Below are 19993 nucleotides of genomic sequence, written 5' to 3'. Positions count from 1 at the left end.
GGGCTGCCAGAACAGTTGCCACTCGCCACATGGCTCCAGCTCTGGCTGGGGCCTTCAAAGCAGCTGAGCAGGCATTGCATGACCTCCTGAGGAGGTGGACAGGCCTCAAATTCTTGGTGTGTGCCCGACTGCCCATGCGGGCGCGCACCTCAGAGGGACACTGGCCTAGAGCAGCGTTTCTCAACCTTTTGCATAAAGTATCCCCAGACCTCCTACTCTAAGCCAATGCAGCCACCCCTCCCGCAGAGCCAGGCACCCCTAGCTCCCCCGCTCTAACCCAAGGTCTCTCCCCTCCCCCAGAGCCAGGCACCGGACGTATGGTAACCCCACTTTTGAAGTGCCTGCTCCTGCAGCCTGGCCCTGCCTCAGCAGCTTGTCTGCAGGAAGCAAATGGCCCGCCAGCGCCAGGCGCGCCGCGTGGGGCTGTGTGCTCCCACCTCACCCTGGCGCCCCTTAGCGTGGTCCCCAGGGGCAACTGCCCCCTCACTACGCCATTGATGTGGGGGGGACCCTTTGGAGCAAAGTTTATGCCGCTTGACTGCCTTTTAGCTCCTCTGCGCAAAACCACGGGGAAGTGGAGATGGGGATGGGTTGTACTGAGCTGTTGGCGGGGTGGGGGATGCGCTTCTCCAGGTTCAGCCACCCTCCCTGCTCGAGCACCCCGGGGAGGCTGCCCGAGAGGAAACCAACTAGGAGAGGTGGCTGTGGAAATGATATTTTCCCTACCCAAACCCGCCCCCCAACTTGGAACTGCCCTGGTTCTCATTGCAGCTGCCGCCCACACGCTTTTCCCACCAGCGTTGGGGCGCATGCGCAGAGCGGCTGATAACATCTGGGCGCACGGCTCCAAACATTCAATTTGACAGGCACGTGCCTCCGCCCCCTCCCTGCCCCCCTTTTCAGGGCAAAATCCCAGACATCTCACGTGTGTTGATGCGCCCCCAGCCTCCTCTTGCGTACCCCTAAGGGTGTGCGTACACTGAGCTAGACCATCCCCAACAGCCTGCTCTTCAGTATCTCCAGAGACGGAGATTCTACAACCTCCCTGGGCAATTTACTCCACTGCTCAACCACTCGGCCAGGCAGGACATTTTCCTCATGTCCATCCTCAACCTCCCTGGCTGCAGTTTAAGCCCATTGCTCCTTGTCCTTCCTCAGAGGCCGAGGGGAACAAGTTTTCTTCCTTCTCCTGTTAAAAACATTTTAGGTTACAGGCTGGATCTCCCTAGTCCAGCACCCTCGGGACTTGCCCGGTCCCAAATGAGGGAATTGGCCAGACGAGAGGAGAACCCGTCACCTGGCTTTCTAGTCTGCCGCTGGCTCTGCTTTCGGCTCTCACTGCTAATGGCCTGGGCCAGGATGCCTACCAACGGTCCCCGCCCAGTGAGCTGCTGTGCAGCCCCAGCTCAGCTCCTCTGCCAGGCTGCCATCCCTGCGCCTCCCCATGCCAGCCTGCCACAGCCCTGTCACTCCCCCCCCGGATCTGGCTCCCCTACTGGGCTGCTGCATGGCCCCAGCTCCAGCTCCCTGGCATGCGCAGCTCTAAACCCTGCCAGGCTGCCACATGGCCCTTGTTTCCCAGTTCACGTGGCTCCCTGCCGGGCTGCCACTCAACCCCAGGGCTGGCTCTCCTGCCAGCCCTTCTGCTAGTGCAGCCCCGGCTCACCCGTTGCACTGCTGCTAGCCTCATCGGGCTCCCAGCAGCCAGCCCTTCTGCTGCCTAACTCTCAGCCACCAGGGCTCTCTGGTCCTGGAACAACTGTGGTTCTGCCAGACCAGAGGTCCCAGTTTAGGGTGGTGTAACCTATACTTGAAAGCTGTCATGTCCCCTCAAGTCTTATTTCCAGAATAAACCAACCTAATTCTTCAATCTTCCCCATATGTCATATTTTCTAGATCTTTAATCATTTGTGCTGCTCTTCTGTGTATCTTCTCTAAGGCTACGTCTACACTGGCCCCTTTTCCGGAAGGGGCATGTAAATTTCACTAGTCGTCGTAGGGAAATCCGCGGGGGATTTAAATATCCCCCGCGGCATTTAAATAAAAATGTCCACCGCTTTTTTCCGGCTTTTAAAAAAGCCGGAAAAGAGCGTCTAGACTGGCCCCGATCCTCCGGAAAAAGTGCCCTTTTCCGGAGGCTCTTATTCCTACTTCAAAGTAAGAATAAGAGCCTCCGGAAAAGGGCACTTTTTCCGGAGGATCGGGGCCAGTCTAGACGCTCTTTTCCGGCTTTTTTAAAAGCCGGAAAAAAGCGGCGGACATTTTTATTTAAATGCCGCGGGGGATATTTAAATCCCCCGCGGATTTCCCTACGACGACTAGTGAAATTTACATGCCCCTTCCGGAAAAGGGGCCAGTGTAGACGTAGCCCAAATCTTTTCTGAAACGCTGTGCCCAGAACTGGACACAATACTCTAGCTGAGGTCCAATCAGAGCAGAGCAGAGCAGAGCTGAAGAATTACTTCTCTTTTCTTATTTACAAGAATCCAGCTAATATATCCCAGAATGACGTTTGCTTTTTTTGCAACAATGTTACAACGTTGACTCATATTTAGCTTGTGATCCATTATAACCCCTACATGTCTTTCTGCAGAACTCTTGCCTTGGCAGACATTTCCCTTTTTGTCTGCATGCAGTTGACTGTCCCTTCCTAAGTGGAATACTTTGCATGTGTCCCTGTCCCTATTTGCCTTAGACCATTTTTTCAGTTTGTCCAGATCATTTTGAACGATAATCTATTCTCCAAGGAACTTGCAACCCCTTCCCAGCTTTCCCTCTGCAAACTTTATAAATGTACTCTCTATGCCATTATTTAAATCTTTGAGGAAAATATTGAGTAGAACTAGATCCAAAATTGATCCTTGCAGAACCCTTCTCATTATGACCTTCCAACATGATTGTGAACCATTGATAACTACTCCTTGGGAACAGTTTTCCAATCAGTTGTGCACTCATCTTATGGTAGCTCCATTTAGCACCAATTTTTAAAAAAATTCTATCCTATGGATCTTTACTGACCCAAAGTTTGGGTCCCTACTCAGATTTGGACTTTCAGACCCACAACAAATATCTGTACCACTTGAATGAATGGAGTAAATGGCTACACATATTATTGCCTATGCGTATGTCTACACTGAACAGCTATTATCTCGAAATAGCTACACAAGCTGCTCGCTATTTGAAATACTTTTCGAAGTAATGGGAGCACTATCTTGCCATCTTGCACGAGGGATAAGGGATAGCTTGAAGTAGTGCGTTATTTTGAAATTTGGCACTGTGTAGATGTGCCAAATTTCAAAATAGCTTATTTTGAAATAGTTTCTAAATAAGATATGCAATTCGTGTAGCTTCTAAACAACCAGCGGGGTCCCTTGACAATCAAAATAGTAAAGGACTATTCAAGGAAAACAAGGTCAATGATGAGAAACTAAATTAATTCTTTTGATCAGACTTCCCGGCTGAGGATGTGAGGGAGAGTCCCAAACACAAGCCATTCTTTTTAGGTGACAAATCTGAGGAACTGTCCCGGACTGAGGTGTCAGAGGTTTTGGAAAAAACTGATAACCAATAAGAAATCACCAGGACCAGATAGTAGTCACCCAAGAGTTCTGAAAGAACTCAAATGCTATATTGCAAAATTACTGCACTATGTAATTTATCATTTCACTCAGCTTTTGTACCAGAGAACTGGAGGATAGCTTACATGATGCCAATTTTTAAAAAAGGCTCCAAAGACGATCCTGGCAATTACAGACTAGAAAGCCTAACTTCAGTACCAGGCAAACTACAGGAAAGAATAAAATTGTCAGACTCATAGATGAACAATACGTGATAGGGAAGAGTCAACATGGTGTTGGAAAGGGAAAGCATGCCTTACCAATCTATGCTAACCAGTAGATAGAGTGTACTTAGATTGTCAGAAAGCCTTTGACAAGATCCCCTATCAAAGGCTCTTAAGCAAAGGAGGCTGTCATGGAATAAGAGGGAAGGTCATCTCATGGATCAGTAACTGGTTAAAAGCTAGGAAAGAAAAGGCAACAAACACTGTCAGTTTTCAGAAAGAGGCAAATAGCGTGGCTAAGGATTTGTACTAGGACCAGTAATGTTCAACATAAAAGATCTCAAAAAAGGGTTATACAGTGAGGTGGTAAAATTTGCAGATAACACAAAATGACTCAAGATAGCTAAGTCCAAAGCAGACTGTGAAGTGTTACAAAGGGATCTCAAAAAACTAGACAACTGGGTAACAAAATGACAGATGAAATTCAAAGTTTTAAATATCAGAGGGGTAGCTGTGTTGGTTTGAATCTGCAAAAGCGACAAGAAGTCCTGTGGCACCTTATAGACTAACAGATTTATTGGAGCATAAGCTTTCATGGGCTGCATCTGACGAAGTGGGTCTTTGCCCAGGAAAGCTTGTGCTCCAATAAATCTGTTAGTCTATAACAGTGTTTCTTAAACTTTTTGAGACCAAAGAACACCAAACAATATTTTTTTTATGAGGAACACCAAGGATTTTTTGTTGAGCCAAAAAAAAAAAAAAATAGGGGAGGGGCTAGGGTGTGTGTGAAGTAATTGGGCAGAAAAAAAAAGTCGCCTGCCCCTTTAAGGGCGGCCATTTTTAACTCTGTTGTTCTCTGCGGCACACCTCCGACTGCCTTGCAGCACACCAGTGTTCCCTGGAACACAGTTTAAGAAACACTGGTCTATAAGGTGCCAACAGGACTCCTCAATGTTTTAAATGTAAGTAATGCACATTGGAACACAATCTCAATCATACATATAAAATGATGGGGTCTAAATTAGTTGTTACTGCTCAAGAAAAAGCTCTTGGAGTTATTGTGGCTAGTTCTCTGAAAACGTGCAGCAGCAGTCAAAATGGTCTGGAATCACTTAGCAATGAGATACCACAATGCAGTGTTTCTCAAGTTGTGCTCCGTGGAGCCATCTCCAGGGGCTCCGCGAGGCTGACAAACTGGAAACATCGATAGGTACAACACATACAATCAATGGACCTCAGGGGCTCCGCATACATTTTTATGCATGTAAAGGGCTCCGGAGCCCAAAAAGTTTGAGAACCGCTGCCACAACGTATACATTCAACACATTGCTTAAATGAGTTTAAAAAACAATACAAGGGTAAACTCGTTGATTTTCAAAAACAGTCAGGACCATTTTCAAGACTCTTCTTATCCCAAACTCAGCAATCATTGAAGTCTTCATTGAAAGCTGCTGCCAAGTTTTTGGTGGTTTTTTTGCTACTCAAAAACAGATTAAACAAAAATATTTTAAACGCAAAAGTATATGTATTTGTTCAGGTTCACAGACCTCAAAACTAGCTGAACTAGATTTGGTTCAAATTATATTAACCAAAAAATAAAAGGTTATCTTGAAACAGATACCATTTAGGATAAATTTCCATCGCAGAAGATAGTTTGAGTTTAAACCAGCCTAAAGAGTGATTTAAGATCAGAATGACCAATTCCATCTTAGCTATAGTGACACTAGACTACTCCTTAATAAAAGCCTGTTACTATACATATGACACCCAAGCCCAGAAGTGGATTTCTCAAGACCCAGTGATGAATGCCCACATATCCAATGCAGACAGAGAAGTGGAAGAGTTTTAACAAGTCAGTCAATGGAGCTTGCACTTTGTTAGCTTTTTCATACAATCAATACTTTAGTAAGTTACAAAAGCTGGGTTGAGGCTTTGCTAAATATTTTTTTACCGTAAGTGAATACGTGGGAGGTGTCTGTCTTCAGGGGAAGGCTTTACATTATTTTTTTAAAATCAGCAGTTGCTTAATTTTTTCCTTACATATTTTTAATTAGGCCTCATTTTAAAGCTTGGAATCTGCATTAAAATTATTTTTCTTACTTTGGTAAGTCAATATAGAAAACAAAACAAAAACTACACAAGGAAAAAATCAGCCGTCTGATTTTTAAATCAGATCATTCTGCTTCATTTCAGAACACAGTGAAATTACTGTCTAATAAGACTAGCATTTGCAGAGCACAAATATCTCTGGGGATGTCATATAACAAACAAAACTGCTGCTCAAAAATAGCAAAATCAAATAAACATTTCTAATACAGATGGATGTATCTGCTTAGGAAAATGAGGGAGGCGATGAGGAATTTGAGTTGGTTTTATCCTTGGAGACTGGGTGCCAAACACAGGCTAAACTGATCCTGCTGTGTTCTGAATTTAAACAAAGTAGTTCTGACCAGCCCAGTGGCTTACTCTTTTTTGGTGTACGGGAGACCCAGTCACAGAAACGTGTGGGAATACCCTGCATTGCTCAGCAGAGATCCTCTTGTGCGGAGTTTGGAGCCATTCAACGCTTGTCCTCAGGGAGTTCAGTTTAGTCTGAGCTGGCCCAAGGGCCAGTGGCTGTTAAATGGGACTCAGCGGATGCAGGAGAAGGGAGGACCAGGGAGATTCTCAGCACTTGCCCAGGGCAGCACTGGACTGCCATCAATCACAACTCAACTGGCAGCAGGATGCAGAGAGCTATGGAGACAGGATCTTGGAGACGGGATGAACTCTCTGTACCTAGGGCTGCCAGGTGTCCGGCACTGACCCGCACAGGCTGCTATTTTCGCCTCCTGTCCAGTAAAAAAAAATTCAGAAAACACCTGAAATGTCCTACAACGTCCGGGACTTTCTGATTGTTATCCCGGCCAGGAGGCGAATATCCCGGGTGCTCACCTGGTTCCGCAGAGGAGCTGTCCGGCCCGGAGCAGGGAGACAAGGTGGCAGACGGCCGCCGGCTGCCTGTTAGGGCCAAAAAGCCTCAAAGGGCATTTCTTAAAGGAGCCATGCTGGTTTTTTTTTAATTTTATTTTTTTTAAGCTTAATAACTCTCGGGGTCCTTTTCCCTCTCCCCCCCTCAACAACTTTGGTCTCCCCTTTTTTCTCAACAGAATTTTTTCCCCGGTGTTTTTTTGGGGGGGAGAGGGTGTTTGGTATTTTTGGTTAAACCATTTGGCAACCCTATTTGTATGATGTCCAGTCCAATTTCTATTTAGGTTTCAGTCTAGTATTTTATTAGAACTCCAGATGTGGCTCTTAGTCCACTGCCCTATTGGAAATTTCTTCAACAGGTAATGTCAACGGCAGGGTCATAACAGCAATGAGTTCAGAATAAGAGAGATGGGATGCCCAAAATGCCACTGGTAATTGTGAGAACACTAACGTCCTACAAACCTCATGTTTCAGGGATCATGGCCTATACAAATCCTCCTCAAAAACTGAGAGTGTGTAACAGTCACAAAGAGGCTATGTGTAGGATCAAAGCTGTGGCAAACACAATAGAAAAGACAGAATGATTTGTAATAGACAAAGCAACAAGTTCTAAACTCCTGGTTATTATAAAGTCCTCCCTGGAGAAGTTGTCAGAGTTTACAGTGGCAATGAACTATTGCTGAGTCTTGGCTCTTATAAAACGTAAAGCAGAAGCAGAACGGTTATAATGAATATGAACTGAAAGTAGCCAAACTTTATGAAAGATGTGAACTAGCTATTTCTTGGCTGACAGAGTGTACACACAGAAAAAAAATCTTATGGCTTGCCCTCCTTCAGTTCACTGATGGGGGAAAGACATTTTTAAAATCTACTGATTGAGGCTGTGAGGAGATACACTCCTTCATGGTAGCTTAATCAGACTTCTTCTGTGATGTGAATCCACCAATTTTGGGGGTATATTGACTGTCTTGTAGAAGGGAGACTGACTGCTTTCTGCAAATACAACTTCCTCTCTTGATGGGCTTTCCAAGAGTCTGGGGTTACAGAAGAATTATCACTTTGGGCAGAATCAAGCCCAATTAATATTATAATGACCATTCAGCGGCAGAGAAGACAACAGTTTATAAAGAGTGGTATTTCTATATGGAAAGCTATTACAAACTCCACAGAGAGCAAAAGCATTTATAGGGGCTATTGGCTGCTATTTTGCTTTAGTTATGAGCAGGGCTGATAAGCAATTAAAAATATTAATCGCCCTGTTAAACAAAAATAGAATGCTATTTATTTAAATATTTTGGATGTTTTCTACATTTGCAAATACATTAATTTTGATTACACACACACACATCTGATTAAATAAATATAAAATTAGTGCTGCACACTTTGCGCTGTATTGTATGTGTGTATTGTGACGAAGCTCCTACGTAAACTTGGTGGGTCCTCAGGAAGATTTGCGTGCCTCAGAGGCTCACAGGAGCTCTCAGTTTTAGGCACCATGCCTAGGGCACTAGTTTGCTGTTTGTTGAACTCTTTTCATCATTGGCCAGTGTATGGTAAAAGGGGAGAATAAACTCCAAAGTCATTTTTCCCCACGTGGAAATGGGGAAGTGGGTGTTGGGGAGAACCCAGGCTCATCCTCCACTCCGGGTTTCAGAGTAGGGCCCTGTAGTAGCAGCTGCCTATGTGAGTCCCTGACACCTGCTAAAAGACAGCTCCAAAACCTCTGGGCTACTTCCCCACACTTTCCCCAGCTCCTTCCTTTTCTCTGGATCATCCTCCTAATGTCCACTTGTTTTCCTCCTACCAGCAGCGCTTTTCTCCATCCTCTCAGCTACACATGCCTACCACCAATGGCAGGCAAGCTCCTATTATAGCCAATCTCTACTGGTTTCACTAATTAACCCCAGGTGTCCTAATCAGCCCAGGCTTCCCTGACTCTGCAGGCCTGCTCAATTAGCCCCTGGTGTTCAACTACCCTTGACTGCTTCTGCTGGGTCTAAACCAGCCCCTCCCCGTTACCCTGGGAACAGAGCTCTCCTCAGTCTGAGGCCAATATATCTCCTATATCTCCCCCTCCACTACTTTTTTGTAACCTTCGGATCTGGCCCCATCACAGAGACAGAGAGAGAGCGAGAGCGAGAGCGAGAGAGTGTCAATATCTATGCGCACACAGATTATATAATGAAAGGATTTGTCAATTTGTTCAAGAAATCCTCCCAAATGGTAATAGTGAAGACCACCACATTCAGTATAGAGCTTCCTCTTATCATAACTGAAAGCAACGTAAGGATTTGGTTGTGCTAGGAAATGGGATGTGATTTATAAAACTATATGGAAAAGAGACAGAATCACCAGGCAGGTGAAAGGGACTGGCTGGCTGGGTCCCCCCATGCCTTCTATTCCTCAGGCCCCCTTTACAGAGGACAGGGGGGCCTGAAGCTCCCTCCCCCTCCCAGATTCCTACTGGGACATTGCTGGCTGTTCCCTTTTGTCAGGGAGTAAGGGGAAAGTGCACAATTTGCTGCATTCTTCACTATGGCTGGAGAGCGCAGGGGGCAGATGAATTGTACACTTTGCTCTTGCTTCCTGACAGGGACAGGAAGGGAAAGAGCAAGCATCCCTGGTATTAATCTTGAGGATTGGGGCGTTGCACACACACACAGTCCCCTGCCTAAAGCCCCTCCTCATCCCCCCAACCCAGAGTCCTGCACCTCCCACACTTTCATCCCCTTGCCCTGAGCCCCTCCTTAAGGGCCCGAGCAATGCTAAGTAATAGAGTTGCCAGATGGTTTAACACAAAATACCGAACACCTTCCTCCCCACCAAAAAAACGCTGGGAAAAATTCTTTCGAGGAAAAAGAAGGGGGAGACCAAAGTTGTTAAGCAAAAGTTGCACCACTGCCTCCAGTTTGGGGCCATACAGTAACCCCCAATGCACCCACCTCATCCCCCTGAGCCAGGCCCCCTCAGTACCCTCATCCCAATGCACTCACCCCTCCCCCAGAGCCAGGCCCCGCTAGCGCCCCCCCATCCCAGTGCACTCACCCCTCCCCCTGAGCCAGGCATCCCCAGTGCCGGGAGCACCCCCCTCCCTGTCCTCGCAGAGCCAGGCACCAGAGGAACGGGATGGCCGGGTAAGTTAATGTTACAGTAAAACTCCAATAGTCCAGCACTCCTGATAGTCCGGCATCAAAATGGCAAGAGCCTAGTGAGTGAGCTTCGGCAAAAAATGAGTCACAAGGTAACAGCGGCAGCAGCTGAACTGAGCAAAAAGGGTAAAAAAGGCTTAAAAAAACTAAAACATTACAGTATACTGTATACCGTATGTACAATAAAAAGGGTTAAGAACACTTTATATACAGTATATAATGTATACAGTGTATATATATATATATAACCATCTTACAGTACCTCCTGATAGTCCGGCATATTTGATAATCCGGCACCACCTAGGTCCCATAGGTTCTGCATTATCGGAAGTCTACTGTACTTTTAAAGTTGCTGCTCCTGCCGCCCGGCCCGGTTGCTTCGGCTCACATTGTGTAGAGGGAGGCATCACATGGCCAGCTCCCGGGTCTCTGCTGGTCACGTGGGCCAGAGCAGTGTGCGCTCTGCTCCCACCCCAGCCTGACACCTCCCTAGTGTGGTGCCCGGCAAGTGCCACCATCTGCCCCCCTTCGCTACGATTCTGCCACACCCCTCACTCCCCCACTCCCTCCAGACGCGGTAGGAGAAAACTGTCCCCGCTGGGCTTCCGTCTGAGGGAAACAGGAAATACCGGACATTTCACGTCTGGTATTTTCTGTTTTTTTTACCGGATGGAGTCTGCAAATAGCGGATTTTCCGGGTGAATACCGGACACCTGGCAACCCTATTAAGTAAGTGTGCTAGCTACAAATATTTGCACTGTAAAAAACAAAAACAGTATTTCTGAATTCACCTCATGCATGTACAGTAGTGCAATCTCTTTATCACGAAAGACAAACTTACAAATGTAGAATTATGTACAAAAAAACTGCATTAAAATAATACAAAATCTTTAGCATCTATGGCATGTAAACATCTTGCAACACTGACTACGATAGTGCCATGCAAACATCTGTTCTCACTTTCAGGCAACATCATATACATAGTATCCCAATGTCTGTGACTCTGTAACGCTGAAATGCTGGCTGTTCCGTCTGGGGGGCGCTGCTGCCTTCCGCCGTGGCCGTGAACGTCATCGTTCTGCCCCCCTTTGCCTCCCGCCGTGGTACTCGGCTGACTTCTGTGCCGCTCAGCTGGGCTGCTGCGGGGGAGCCCAAACAGCTGCTTGCTCCCCCGCAGAGGCCCAGCTGAGCAGCCCAGAAGTCAGCTGAGTGCCACGGCGGGATGAGAAGGGAGGCGGGGCGGTGACGTGCGGCGTGACAGCAGCTCCAGGCCCTGCCCCCTGGCTGCGAACGTCACCACTCCACCCTCCTTCGCCTCCCGCCATGGCACTCGGCTCACTTCTGTGCCGCTCAGCCAGGCCACTGCAGGGGAGCTCAAACGGTCGCTTGCTCCCCGGCAGCGGCCCGGCTGAGTAGCACAGAAGTCAGCCGAGTGCCACGGCGGGACGAGAAGGGGGGTGGGGTGGTGACATGCAGCGTGACAGCGGCTTCAGGCTCCGCCCCTGGCAGAGAACAGACCCTGGCCGGGGGGTGGGCGGGGCAGGTGGAGAACATTTGCAGGATCAGTGCTGGGGTGAAGAGAAATGGTGCAGGGGACAGCTGAAGCTCATAGACAGCCACTCAGCCGGGCTGCCACGCAGGAGCAAGCGGCTCAAACAGCCCGGGGATATGATGGAGGTCTATCAAATCATGACTGGTCTGGAAAAAGCGAATAAGAAAAAGTTATTTACTTGTTCCCATGACATAAGAACTAGGGGTCACCAAATGAAATTAATAGGTAACAGGTTTAAAACAAAGAAAAGGACGTTTTTCTTCACTCAGCACATAGTCAACCTGACCAGAGGATGTGGTGAAGGCTGGAACTTTAACAGGATTCAAAAAAGAGCTAGATAGATTCGTGGAGGGTAGGTTCATCAATGGCTATTAGCCAGGATGGGTAGGAACAGTATCCCTAACCTCTGTCAGAGGCTGGAAATGGGTGACAGGAGAGGGATCACTTGATGATTCCGTGTTCTGTTCATACCCTTTGGGGGCACCTGGCATTGGCCACTGTTGGCAGACAGGATGCTGGGCTAAATGGACCTTTGGTCTGACATACAAGGGAATTGGCTGGGAGCTTTCTCAGACTATTACTGAAGTTGCAGGGTGCTGAATTTCTTGCAAACATGTGAGGCATTTGGGTTAAACAGATGTTAATAAAAACATAAAACAAAAAGCATTTCAAATATTCCGACTAAAATCCCCTTTGCTTCTCAGTTGCTTTCTCTTCCTTAGTAATTGTGCTATTGGTTTTCCAATCATCCAGGGATTCTTCCAGGAAAAACAAGGTAGGCAAGATCACAGGCGCTAACTCGGTGGATTCTCCTGGAGTCCTGGAGCACTCACAGAAAAAAACAGTAAGAGCTTTGCAGCCAGCTCCTCCCCCCAGTATCTCCTGCCTGCTGACATGCCCTGCCAATGAACTCCTCCTCCTCCGTCCCAGCACCTTTCACCTGCAGTGATCAGCTGTTCTGCAATACCAGGCGGATGCACGGAGTAGACGGAGCAAGCTCCTGTTCCCAACCCCTGGGGCAAAAATCCATTCCATATCCAGTTCTCACATAGGGTATGTCTACACTACAGCGTTAATTCGAGTTAACTTAATTCAAAATAGTTATTTCAAATTAAGCTAATTCGAAATAACGCATCTATACACAAAAACTATTTCGAAATAGCGTTTTGCTATTTCCAAATAGTGTGTCCACACTGAGTGGACCCTGAACCGAAGTTAAGGCTGGCCGGAACCAGTGCCAGCAGGGCATCAGGTTAGGACTTAGTGTGTGGGGCTGCTGCCTGAGGCTATCTCAGCTCCATGGTTAAAGGGACCCTACCCCCACTCCAGACAGACAGTTCTCAGGGTTCTCTGCTTGCTTATCTACCTCGATGAGGGACAGCAAAGCAGTCCTGTCTTGGAGTGCCCTGAGTGCCTGCACTCGGGACACCACAGCACTCCGCCACATGGAGCCAGAGTTGCCCCTGGGCATGTTGGTGCATCTCGTGCGGTCATTGCCATCAGCTCGGCTTCACTTGCTGCAGGCTGCCATCCGGGGAGTCCATCGGGGGGCTATCAGGATCCAGGAGGCCCTGCAGGAGAGCGTCCACCCCGAGGAGCCCTCAGAGCCACCCCAGTCCTCCCCACTGGGGGCTCATGCCCCATTCCTCCCTCACGTCCTTCCACTTACCCCCCCTAGTGCTTCTTCCTGATGTCAAACAAAAACCACTTATGTTCAAAAATAGAAACTGGGTTTATGGAACAAAACTAGGGGAGGAGGATGAACCTCTGGGGATACTGGGAAAAGGAGGTGGGAGAGGGGAAGAGAGAGGGCGAGAAAGGGGAGGAGGAAACCTGGGAGGAGGGAGCTGGAAGGGGGAAGCAAGGGGAAGAAGGGGGAGGGGAAACTCAGGGCCCAGGGTTGGGGCTCTCGCCAGACCAACTTGATTTTCATGCAAACCTGCTCCTGGGTTCACATGTGGCCTTTGGTGGCCAGGCTGGCAGCTATCCTGCCATAGACAGCCGCATTCCTCCATCTAGGGCTGAGATCACGGACGTTGGGGGCATCCCCCCTAAACCTGAAAAAGGTCCATGATCTCTGCCCTGGACCAGGAAGGCGCCTGCCTTCTCCAGCCCCTGGCAGGCTCCTGGGAGCTGGCAGACTGCTCCTGGGGAGCGGTGGAGGGCTGGCTGCCAGTGGCTTGCTGGCTTATGTTTTGGGGCCACTGGGTCAGGGCAGTGACTGCTGGCTCTGGGCTGCCAGGCTTGGAGCTGGCACAGGCACTGTGGTCAGAGTCTATCCCTTGAATGGCTCCAGGGCTGGGGGAGAGGAGAGTAAGTTTTCCTGGTTGTGCCCAGAGTGGCCACCAGGGCTCCCTGGGAAGGGCTGGAGGCCTCCTATTTCGAATTAAGTGTCTACACAGCACTTAAATCAAAATAGCTATTTCGAATTTGGCGTTACTCCTCGTAGAATGAGGTTTACCAAATTTGAATTAAGCGCTCCGCTATTTTGAATTAAATTCAAAATAGTGGTTTGCATGTATAGACGCTATTGAAGTTAATTTGAAATAACGGCTGCTATTTTGAATTAACTTTGCAATGTAGACTTACCCATAGAGAATGTATCAGATATTAAATTGATAAGAACAGACATTACACATGATCTTAGCCTTCAAGAGTATGCAGGAAACACTGGTGGGAGGGGGAGGAGAGGGGACCAGGTGTGCTCAGGGTAGAAGGCAGAACAGGGTGGGAAGAGGTGGGGTGAGATAGAGGCTTGGGGAAAGGGATGGAATAGGGGTGGGACCTGGGATGTGGCAGGGGTTGAGCACCCCTGGGGCAAGGAGGAAGCGGATGCCTGTGGACAAGAAACAAACTAGCAGGAAAAAAAACAAGACACAACCCAAAAAACCTCTCCCTTTGTGAGTTAAAGACTTTCATGCCTTTTTAGTATAGCATTAATAAACAGAGAGGCACAAAACCCCTTTTCACTGTGCAGGTTATCTTTATGTCTTTAGAAGAGTTTCTTTTATTCTTGGGCATTCATGTGAGGGTTTCACTATACTTCACAATAGATTTTGGTAAGCACTCATTTTTAAACCCAATTTTATGACTTTCACAGTGGTTCATGTTTCATTGGACTCCACTAAGTATTGTTAGTTCTCAACAAATTTCCTAGTTTCACTCCAGAGTAATGTGAAGTGTTGGCCCCACACATCTCATATTTGTCAGAACCCAACAAATAAATGGTGAGACCTGGGAACAAGCCACTGTAAAACCGTGAAATCTTGTTACCAAAAATGTCTGGGGAAATGTAACACGGGGGAAACAATAGCTGAGAATTAACTCCTCCATGGCACTTTCATTACATAGGAAATCTCAGATCCTAGCATCCAGTGTACCCACACAGTCCATTCCTAACCAACCATGAAAACTTTGACAATGCTGGTGAAGATTCACATTTGCTGCCAGTGAAAACATTTTCCTTTCCAAAGTGTGGCCATTTACACAGTAAGCCCTTCCTACTTCAGAGCAGCAGTGGCGCATTATCAAGGGACGCTGTGTTGGCACCATGACATTTATGAAGCCCACCTTTAGCTAGAAAGGAAGGAAAAAGATGAAAACAGGACTTCCTTCATGCTAACAGGAAAAGAAGAAGAAAAACACCATCAACCTGACTAAAAGTAGTAAAATACAGCGCGGAATACAATCTGTTCAGTAATCAGCTAGGAAATGTGTTCATTTCTTCTCAAGTGCCTATCCTGGCCTCCAAATATTTATAGCCATAATTAATTCTATATTTGTGATGTGTGTTGTAATATACAAATATTGCAATACTGCACAGTACAACTATCGTTCTAACTGCATACACAAATACACGACTGCACACTCTGTATCCTGTACTGCAAGAAAACTGCAACAACCCCACAAATAACTGAACTTTAGTCCCTCAATGGACTCCCTGGCTCAAATATCCAAAAATGAGAGGAGTTTTGCGGTAAATTAATAAACTTGGCCTCTGACAGACCAGGACAAAGAGCACATTTTATTAGCGGAGAATCCCTCCCACAGTGCACTACCTGTAGCTCCTCCTTAAACAAGGGCCATGCAGGCATTAGCTCATCAGCTGGTTTCAAATGCAACATTATTACACTCTGAGAAAGAAATTTAGTTGAAAGCAGTGAGTTTGCCTTGGGAGTTAGGATGTGCTTTACTGATGCCATGTTAGGGGCTGTACAGCCACAGAACAAAAAGATGGCCTGTACCCCAAAAGTTGGTGCTTATAATTATGGACAGAGCAACCAAAACGACAAATGTTTATTCTTTTTTGGAAGGCTATTCCTGAAAACTGACTATCTGCTTTATGTACAAGGGCTGTCTGCCTGGAACAGATTATGAGATTTCTTTGTAACTTAAAAAGCAATTTGTTCTTCGATAGCCTAATCAAGAATGTAGATCAGAGTAAGCGTTTGCATAAGTCAGGATGTAATTAGCAAACATGCAGCTTCGGAGGCATTTTTACAGGGGCAGGCAACTCGGCTGCTTCTTGGTGTGGTATTCTCAAGCCCCAAGATTTCATTTTATGATGATGCTCTTCCTCTCTCTGTGTGTGTCCCCCACAGTGCAATTTGACATGATGCGGGCCTGTAACCTTATTGCTACTGTCGCCTTGACTGCTGGTCAGCTCATTTTCGTCTTGGGTCTAGTGGAACTGCCTATTATTCCACAGGATACCCAGTGGTGGGAAGAAGCCATAGCTGCTGTGTTCCAACTTGCCAGTAAGTACCTCTTTTTGCACATGGTAAGGTCTATCTAGATCAGAAAAGGCAGAGTATTCTGCTTTACTAATTCTTCAGAAAAACCAGAACAGCAATTAGTGTTTGAATTCCAAAGTAGGTCTCGCTAAACACAAGGAAGCCAAGTATCTCACGATGTAACAGGGCTAATACTAGAGGAACTCTAGAGAAGCATAAAGGTAGGACAGAATGAATATCGACAGTCATATTCAGTGTGACTATATGCCTTTACCTGACTGAATTTTAGTCCATGGAGATCTGCCAGATTGTAATGTGTGGCTATGACTCATAAAAATCCCTACAAACTGCAGAATGAAGCACGTTAGAAACACCGAATAAATGAAATTCCCATAGTAATTCTCATGGATAAAAACTGTATACAGAATCCAGTGGGGAAAGGAGGAAATGGTTTAATCTCTGCTCCACAGTGAAATCACTGGCATCAAATCAAACATTATACATTAGCCCCTTAATTTACTACACAAGTCAGTCAATCCATGTTTAGTACACTATGGCTACATGTATACTGCAAGGCTTTTCTGCAGAAGAGCCGTTCTTCCTCATTTTCTGAGGAAGAACAGCTCTTGTACAAAAGGGGGTTTTTGCATAAAAAGGAGTCATTTACCCAGCTCTTTTTTGCGCAAAAACCTCTTGTGCAAAAGAGATCTGAGGAGGAAATGAAAATGCGAGCATGACATATGCAAATAAGCACTCCATTTGCATTTCCTTTGGGGAAAAGCCTTGCAGTATAGATGTAGCCAAAGTGTCCAATCTTATAAGACATCCTTGCAAATAACAGTCATTGAATAGGCCTTCCATGCACAGACGGCTTGCAGGATTGGGTCCACGGTGTATAATTAAATGCTGATGTCATGTGTCTGATTTTTTACTTCTGTTTAAATCCACAGTAATAGTTCTAAACCAGTGTAAATCCATCGAGACCCCTGCAGTGACTCTGGGTTTTCATTACTGTAAGTAAGGTCAGAGACTAGTCCAGACACTTCAAAATGATGGTTCCTGTAGCAATAATAATTCAGTTGCTTTGCAGTGCCCCTGGTGAAGGATAGCAGCGATTCCCCTTCAAGCCTATGGGGATTCTATGTCGAAGGAGGAGAAAAGGTTGTACAATACACACAGACACATATGGCTACGTCTAGACTGGCATGATTTTCCGCAAATGCTTTTAATGGAAAAGTTTTTCCGTTAAAGCATTTGCAGAGAAGAGCGTCTAGATTGGCATGGATGCTTTTCGGCAAAAGCACTTTTTGTGGAAAAACATCCGTGCCAATCTAGACGCGGTTTTGTGCAAGAAAGCCCCGATTGTCATTTTCGCGATAGGGGCTTTTTTGCGCAAAACAATACCACGTTGTCTACACTAGCCCTCTTGCGCAAAAGCATTTGCGCAAGAGGGCTTTTGCCCGAATGGGAGCAGCAGAGCATTTCCGCAAGAACACTGACAATCTTACATGAGATCATCAGTGTTCTTGCAGAAATTCAAGTGGCCAGTGTAGACAGCTGGCAAGTTTTTCCGCAAAAGCAGCTGCTTTTGCGGAAAAACTTGCCAGTGTAGACGCACCCATATTAGTTTTGGCTGTAATATATTACGTTTCCGAGTCTAGGAGGACCCTATGCACTCGTACAACTACCAGGATCCAAAACTCCAGCCTTAGCATAGCAAGGTCTGCACACAGCCTCTCCTTGTGAGATCAGCTGCACAGCACGCTGCTTTGTAAACTTTTGTCCAGTTCTTTCTTGCCTTTGATGTGAGGGCTGCCCTTCTCTGCTTCTCTCCCCTCCTCTCCTAAGCTCAGCATACATGTTTTCCACAGACAGGAAATGCATTCTGGCTCTGTTTAGATTTGTTGTTTCATTGACAAACAGTACAGTGGACAGCCGTGTGCCTTTCTTCTATCAAGGCTGCTAATTTTAGACTGGGCTTTTTTTTCTTCCTGTGCTGGAGTCTGTTTTAAATACAGTCAGAGAGAGACTGAAGGGCGCCAGGATATCCCGACACAGGAGAAGGAAATGCCTGCTATTACCTGTTATGCAAGCTGAACCTTGAAATCCCCAGTGCTGGGAGAGAGAAAGGGAGGAAAGCCAAAGTCGGAATGATTAACAAAACACTAATGAGAACAGTGAAAGAAAAACCAAATGAACTCCTGGACTCAACTGTCTATACTCAGAGGTGTGAAGAGAGGGTATCTGGCAGCGAGAAAAAGTGTTACAAAGAAAGACCATCAACTATTGGAATCAGAAGGCTCCTATTTGCAGATGAGCCTCATAGGAAGATGGAAAGGGGAACAAGATCAGTCATTAAATATACCGCTCCATTAGAGGAACCTTCATTGTTAGCTGGATGTTTTTCTCAGTCTTGCAATGAGTTATTTTGACCCATTCAAAGTCGTATGTGTAACATAATTCTCTCCAGGCCATACAGTGGCCATATTCTGCCATGAACACATTTAGGTAAAGAGGGAGAGAAACTTCCATGACCCCATCCAGACATCAGCTTCCTACAAGGAGCTCACTCCCTTTCTCAAGGGTGATGAGCGGTGGCCAGGCGGGAAGGAGGTCACCCCGACTAGCCATGTTAATCGTGCTCCTGGAAGGAGGCGTCAGGAGTGTACCTATGGCCCCTGATGTGTTCCTTTTACTGTCAAGAAACTCAAGTTGGCACAGAGATTTCATATGCAAAGTCTCCTGGATTAAGCACAACATTCCGCATTGTGACCAACGTGCCACTTCTTCTTTTTCTAAACCAATGTCCACATTCATAGTATGAGTGGGACCAAAAGGCCAGTTGATTGGAATCTACACTCTGGGGTGTTTTGTTTGTTTTCAGATGGGAGCAGGGATCTTTCTTCCTCAGAAACCGCAGGCAATAATTTATAGCCAATCCTACAATCCAGACTGAGAACCTCCCCCAGAAAGTTTCAGTGTAAACTAGCAAGTAGATAAAGAAGGGCAGACTTATAAGAAGAGAATAGTGGACATGAACCATGTATTTATAAGAACATTCTAGACAAGACATAGTCAAATGCAGACCATGGAGTTTCACACTGTGAAGCTCTGCCCTCTTCATTTTTAATATAGCATTTAACTTGGTGAGCATGATATTTCCATTTAAAACTTTCATTTCAGAGTTTTAAAATGAGCATGGCACACGTTAAACGGATTAAAAGCTCTTGATAGGACTCAAAATGTAATTGTAAATGGAGAATCTTCATTGAATAGGTGTATTTCTAGTGGGATCCTGCAGAGATCAGTTCTTGGCCCTTATGCTATTTAACCTTCGTATTAATGACCTGGAAGAAAATGTAAAATCATCACTGAAAAATTTTGCAGATTACAGCTAAGCTAAGCACACAATGTGTGTTTGAATACAGCTAAATGTAATCTTGACATCTAGAAACAAAGAATGTAGGTAGGCCATACCTATACAATGGAGGCTCTGCCTTGGGATGCAGTGACTCTGAAAAAGATGTGGGAATTGAGGTGGATAAACAGCTGAACATGAGCTTCCAGTGCAACACCCTGGCCAAAATAGCCAATAGGATCCTTGGATGCATAAACAGGGGAATCTTAAAAAGCAACTTATTTTACCTCTGCATTTGGCCCGGGTGCTGGGGTACTGCTGCAATAATCTGTCTAGTTCTGTGGCCCACAATACAAGAAGAATATGGATAAACTGAAGAAGATTCAGTACAAGTCAGAGATGGATTAAAAGATCTTGCCCAATCTTTCCTCCTGCAGTTCACCAGCAAGG

General features: G+C 46.2%; 2 protein-coding genes and 1 non-coding gene across 8 annotated transcripts in view; 1 reads left to right on the top strand and 2 right to left on the bottom strand.

The window, feature by feature from the left end:
- Positions 1–19993, bottom strand: part of IFT140 (intraflagellar transport 140) — a 213456-nt gene that overhangs the window by 63265 nt on the left and 130198 nt on the right. The gene's annotated exons all lie outside the window — the stretch shown is intronic.
- TMEM204 (transmembrane protein 204) overlaps positions 1–19993 on the top strand; it is a 49859-nt gene that overhangs the window by 19753 nt on the left and 10113 nt on the right. The window contains exon 2 of the mRNA XM_006130026.2: positions 16054–16209. Coding sequence (XP_006130088.1) covers positions 16054–16209 — 156 coding nt within the window. The remainder of the gene's footprint in view (positions 1–16053; positions 16210–19993) is intronic.
- LOC112546937 (U2 spliceosomal RNA) lies at positions 13926–14124 on the bottom strand. The gene has a single exon (XR_003090662.1). It is a non-coding gene; the product is annotated as a U2 spliceosomal RNA (small nuclear RNA).

This window comes from Pelodiscus sinensis, chromosome 16 (assembly GCF_049634645.1).
Source record: "Pelodiscus sinensis isolate JC-2024 chromosome 16, ASM4963464v1, whole genome shotgun sequence".
In the NCBI taxonomy this organism is placed as follows: Eukaryota; Metazoa; Chordata; order Testudines; family Trionychidae; genus Pelodiscus; species Pelodiscus sinensis.
This window is presented reverse-complemented; position numbering and strand designations above follow the sequence as displayed.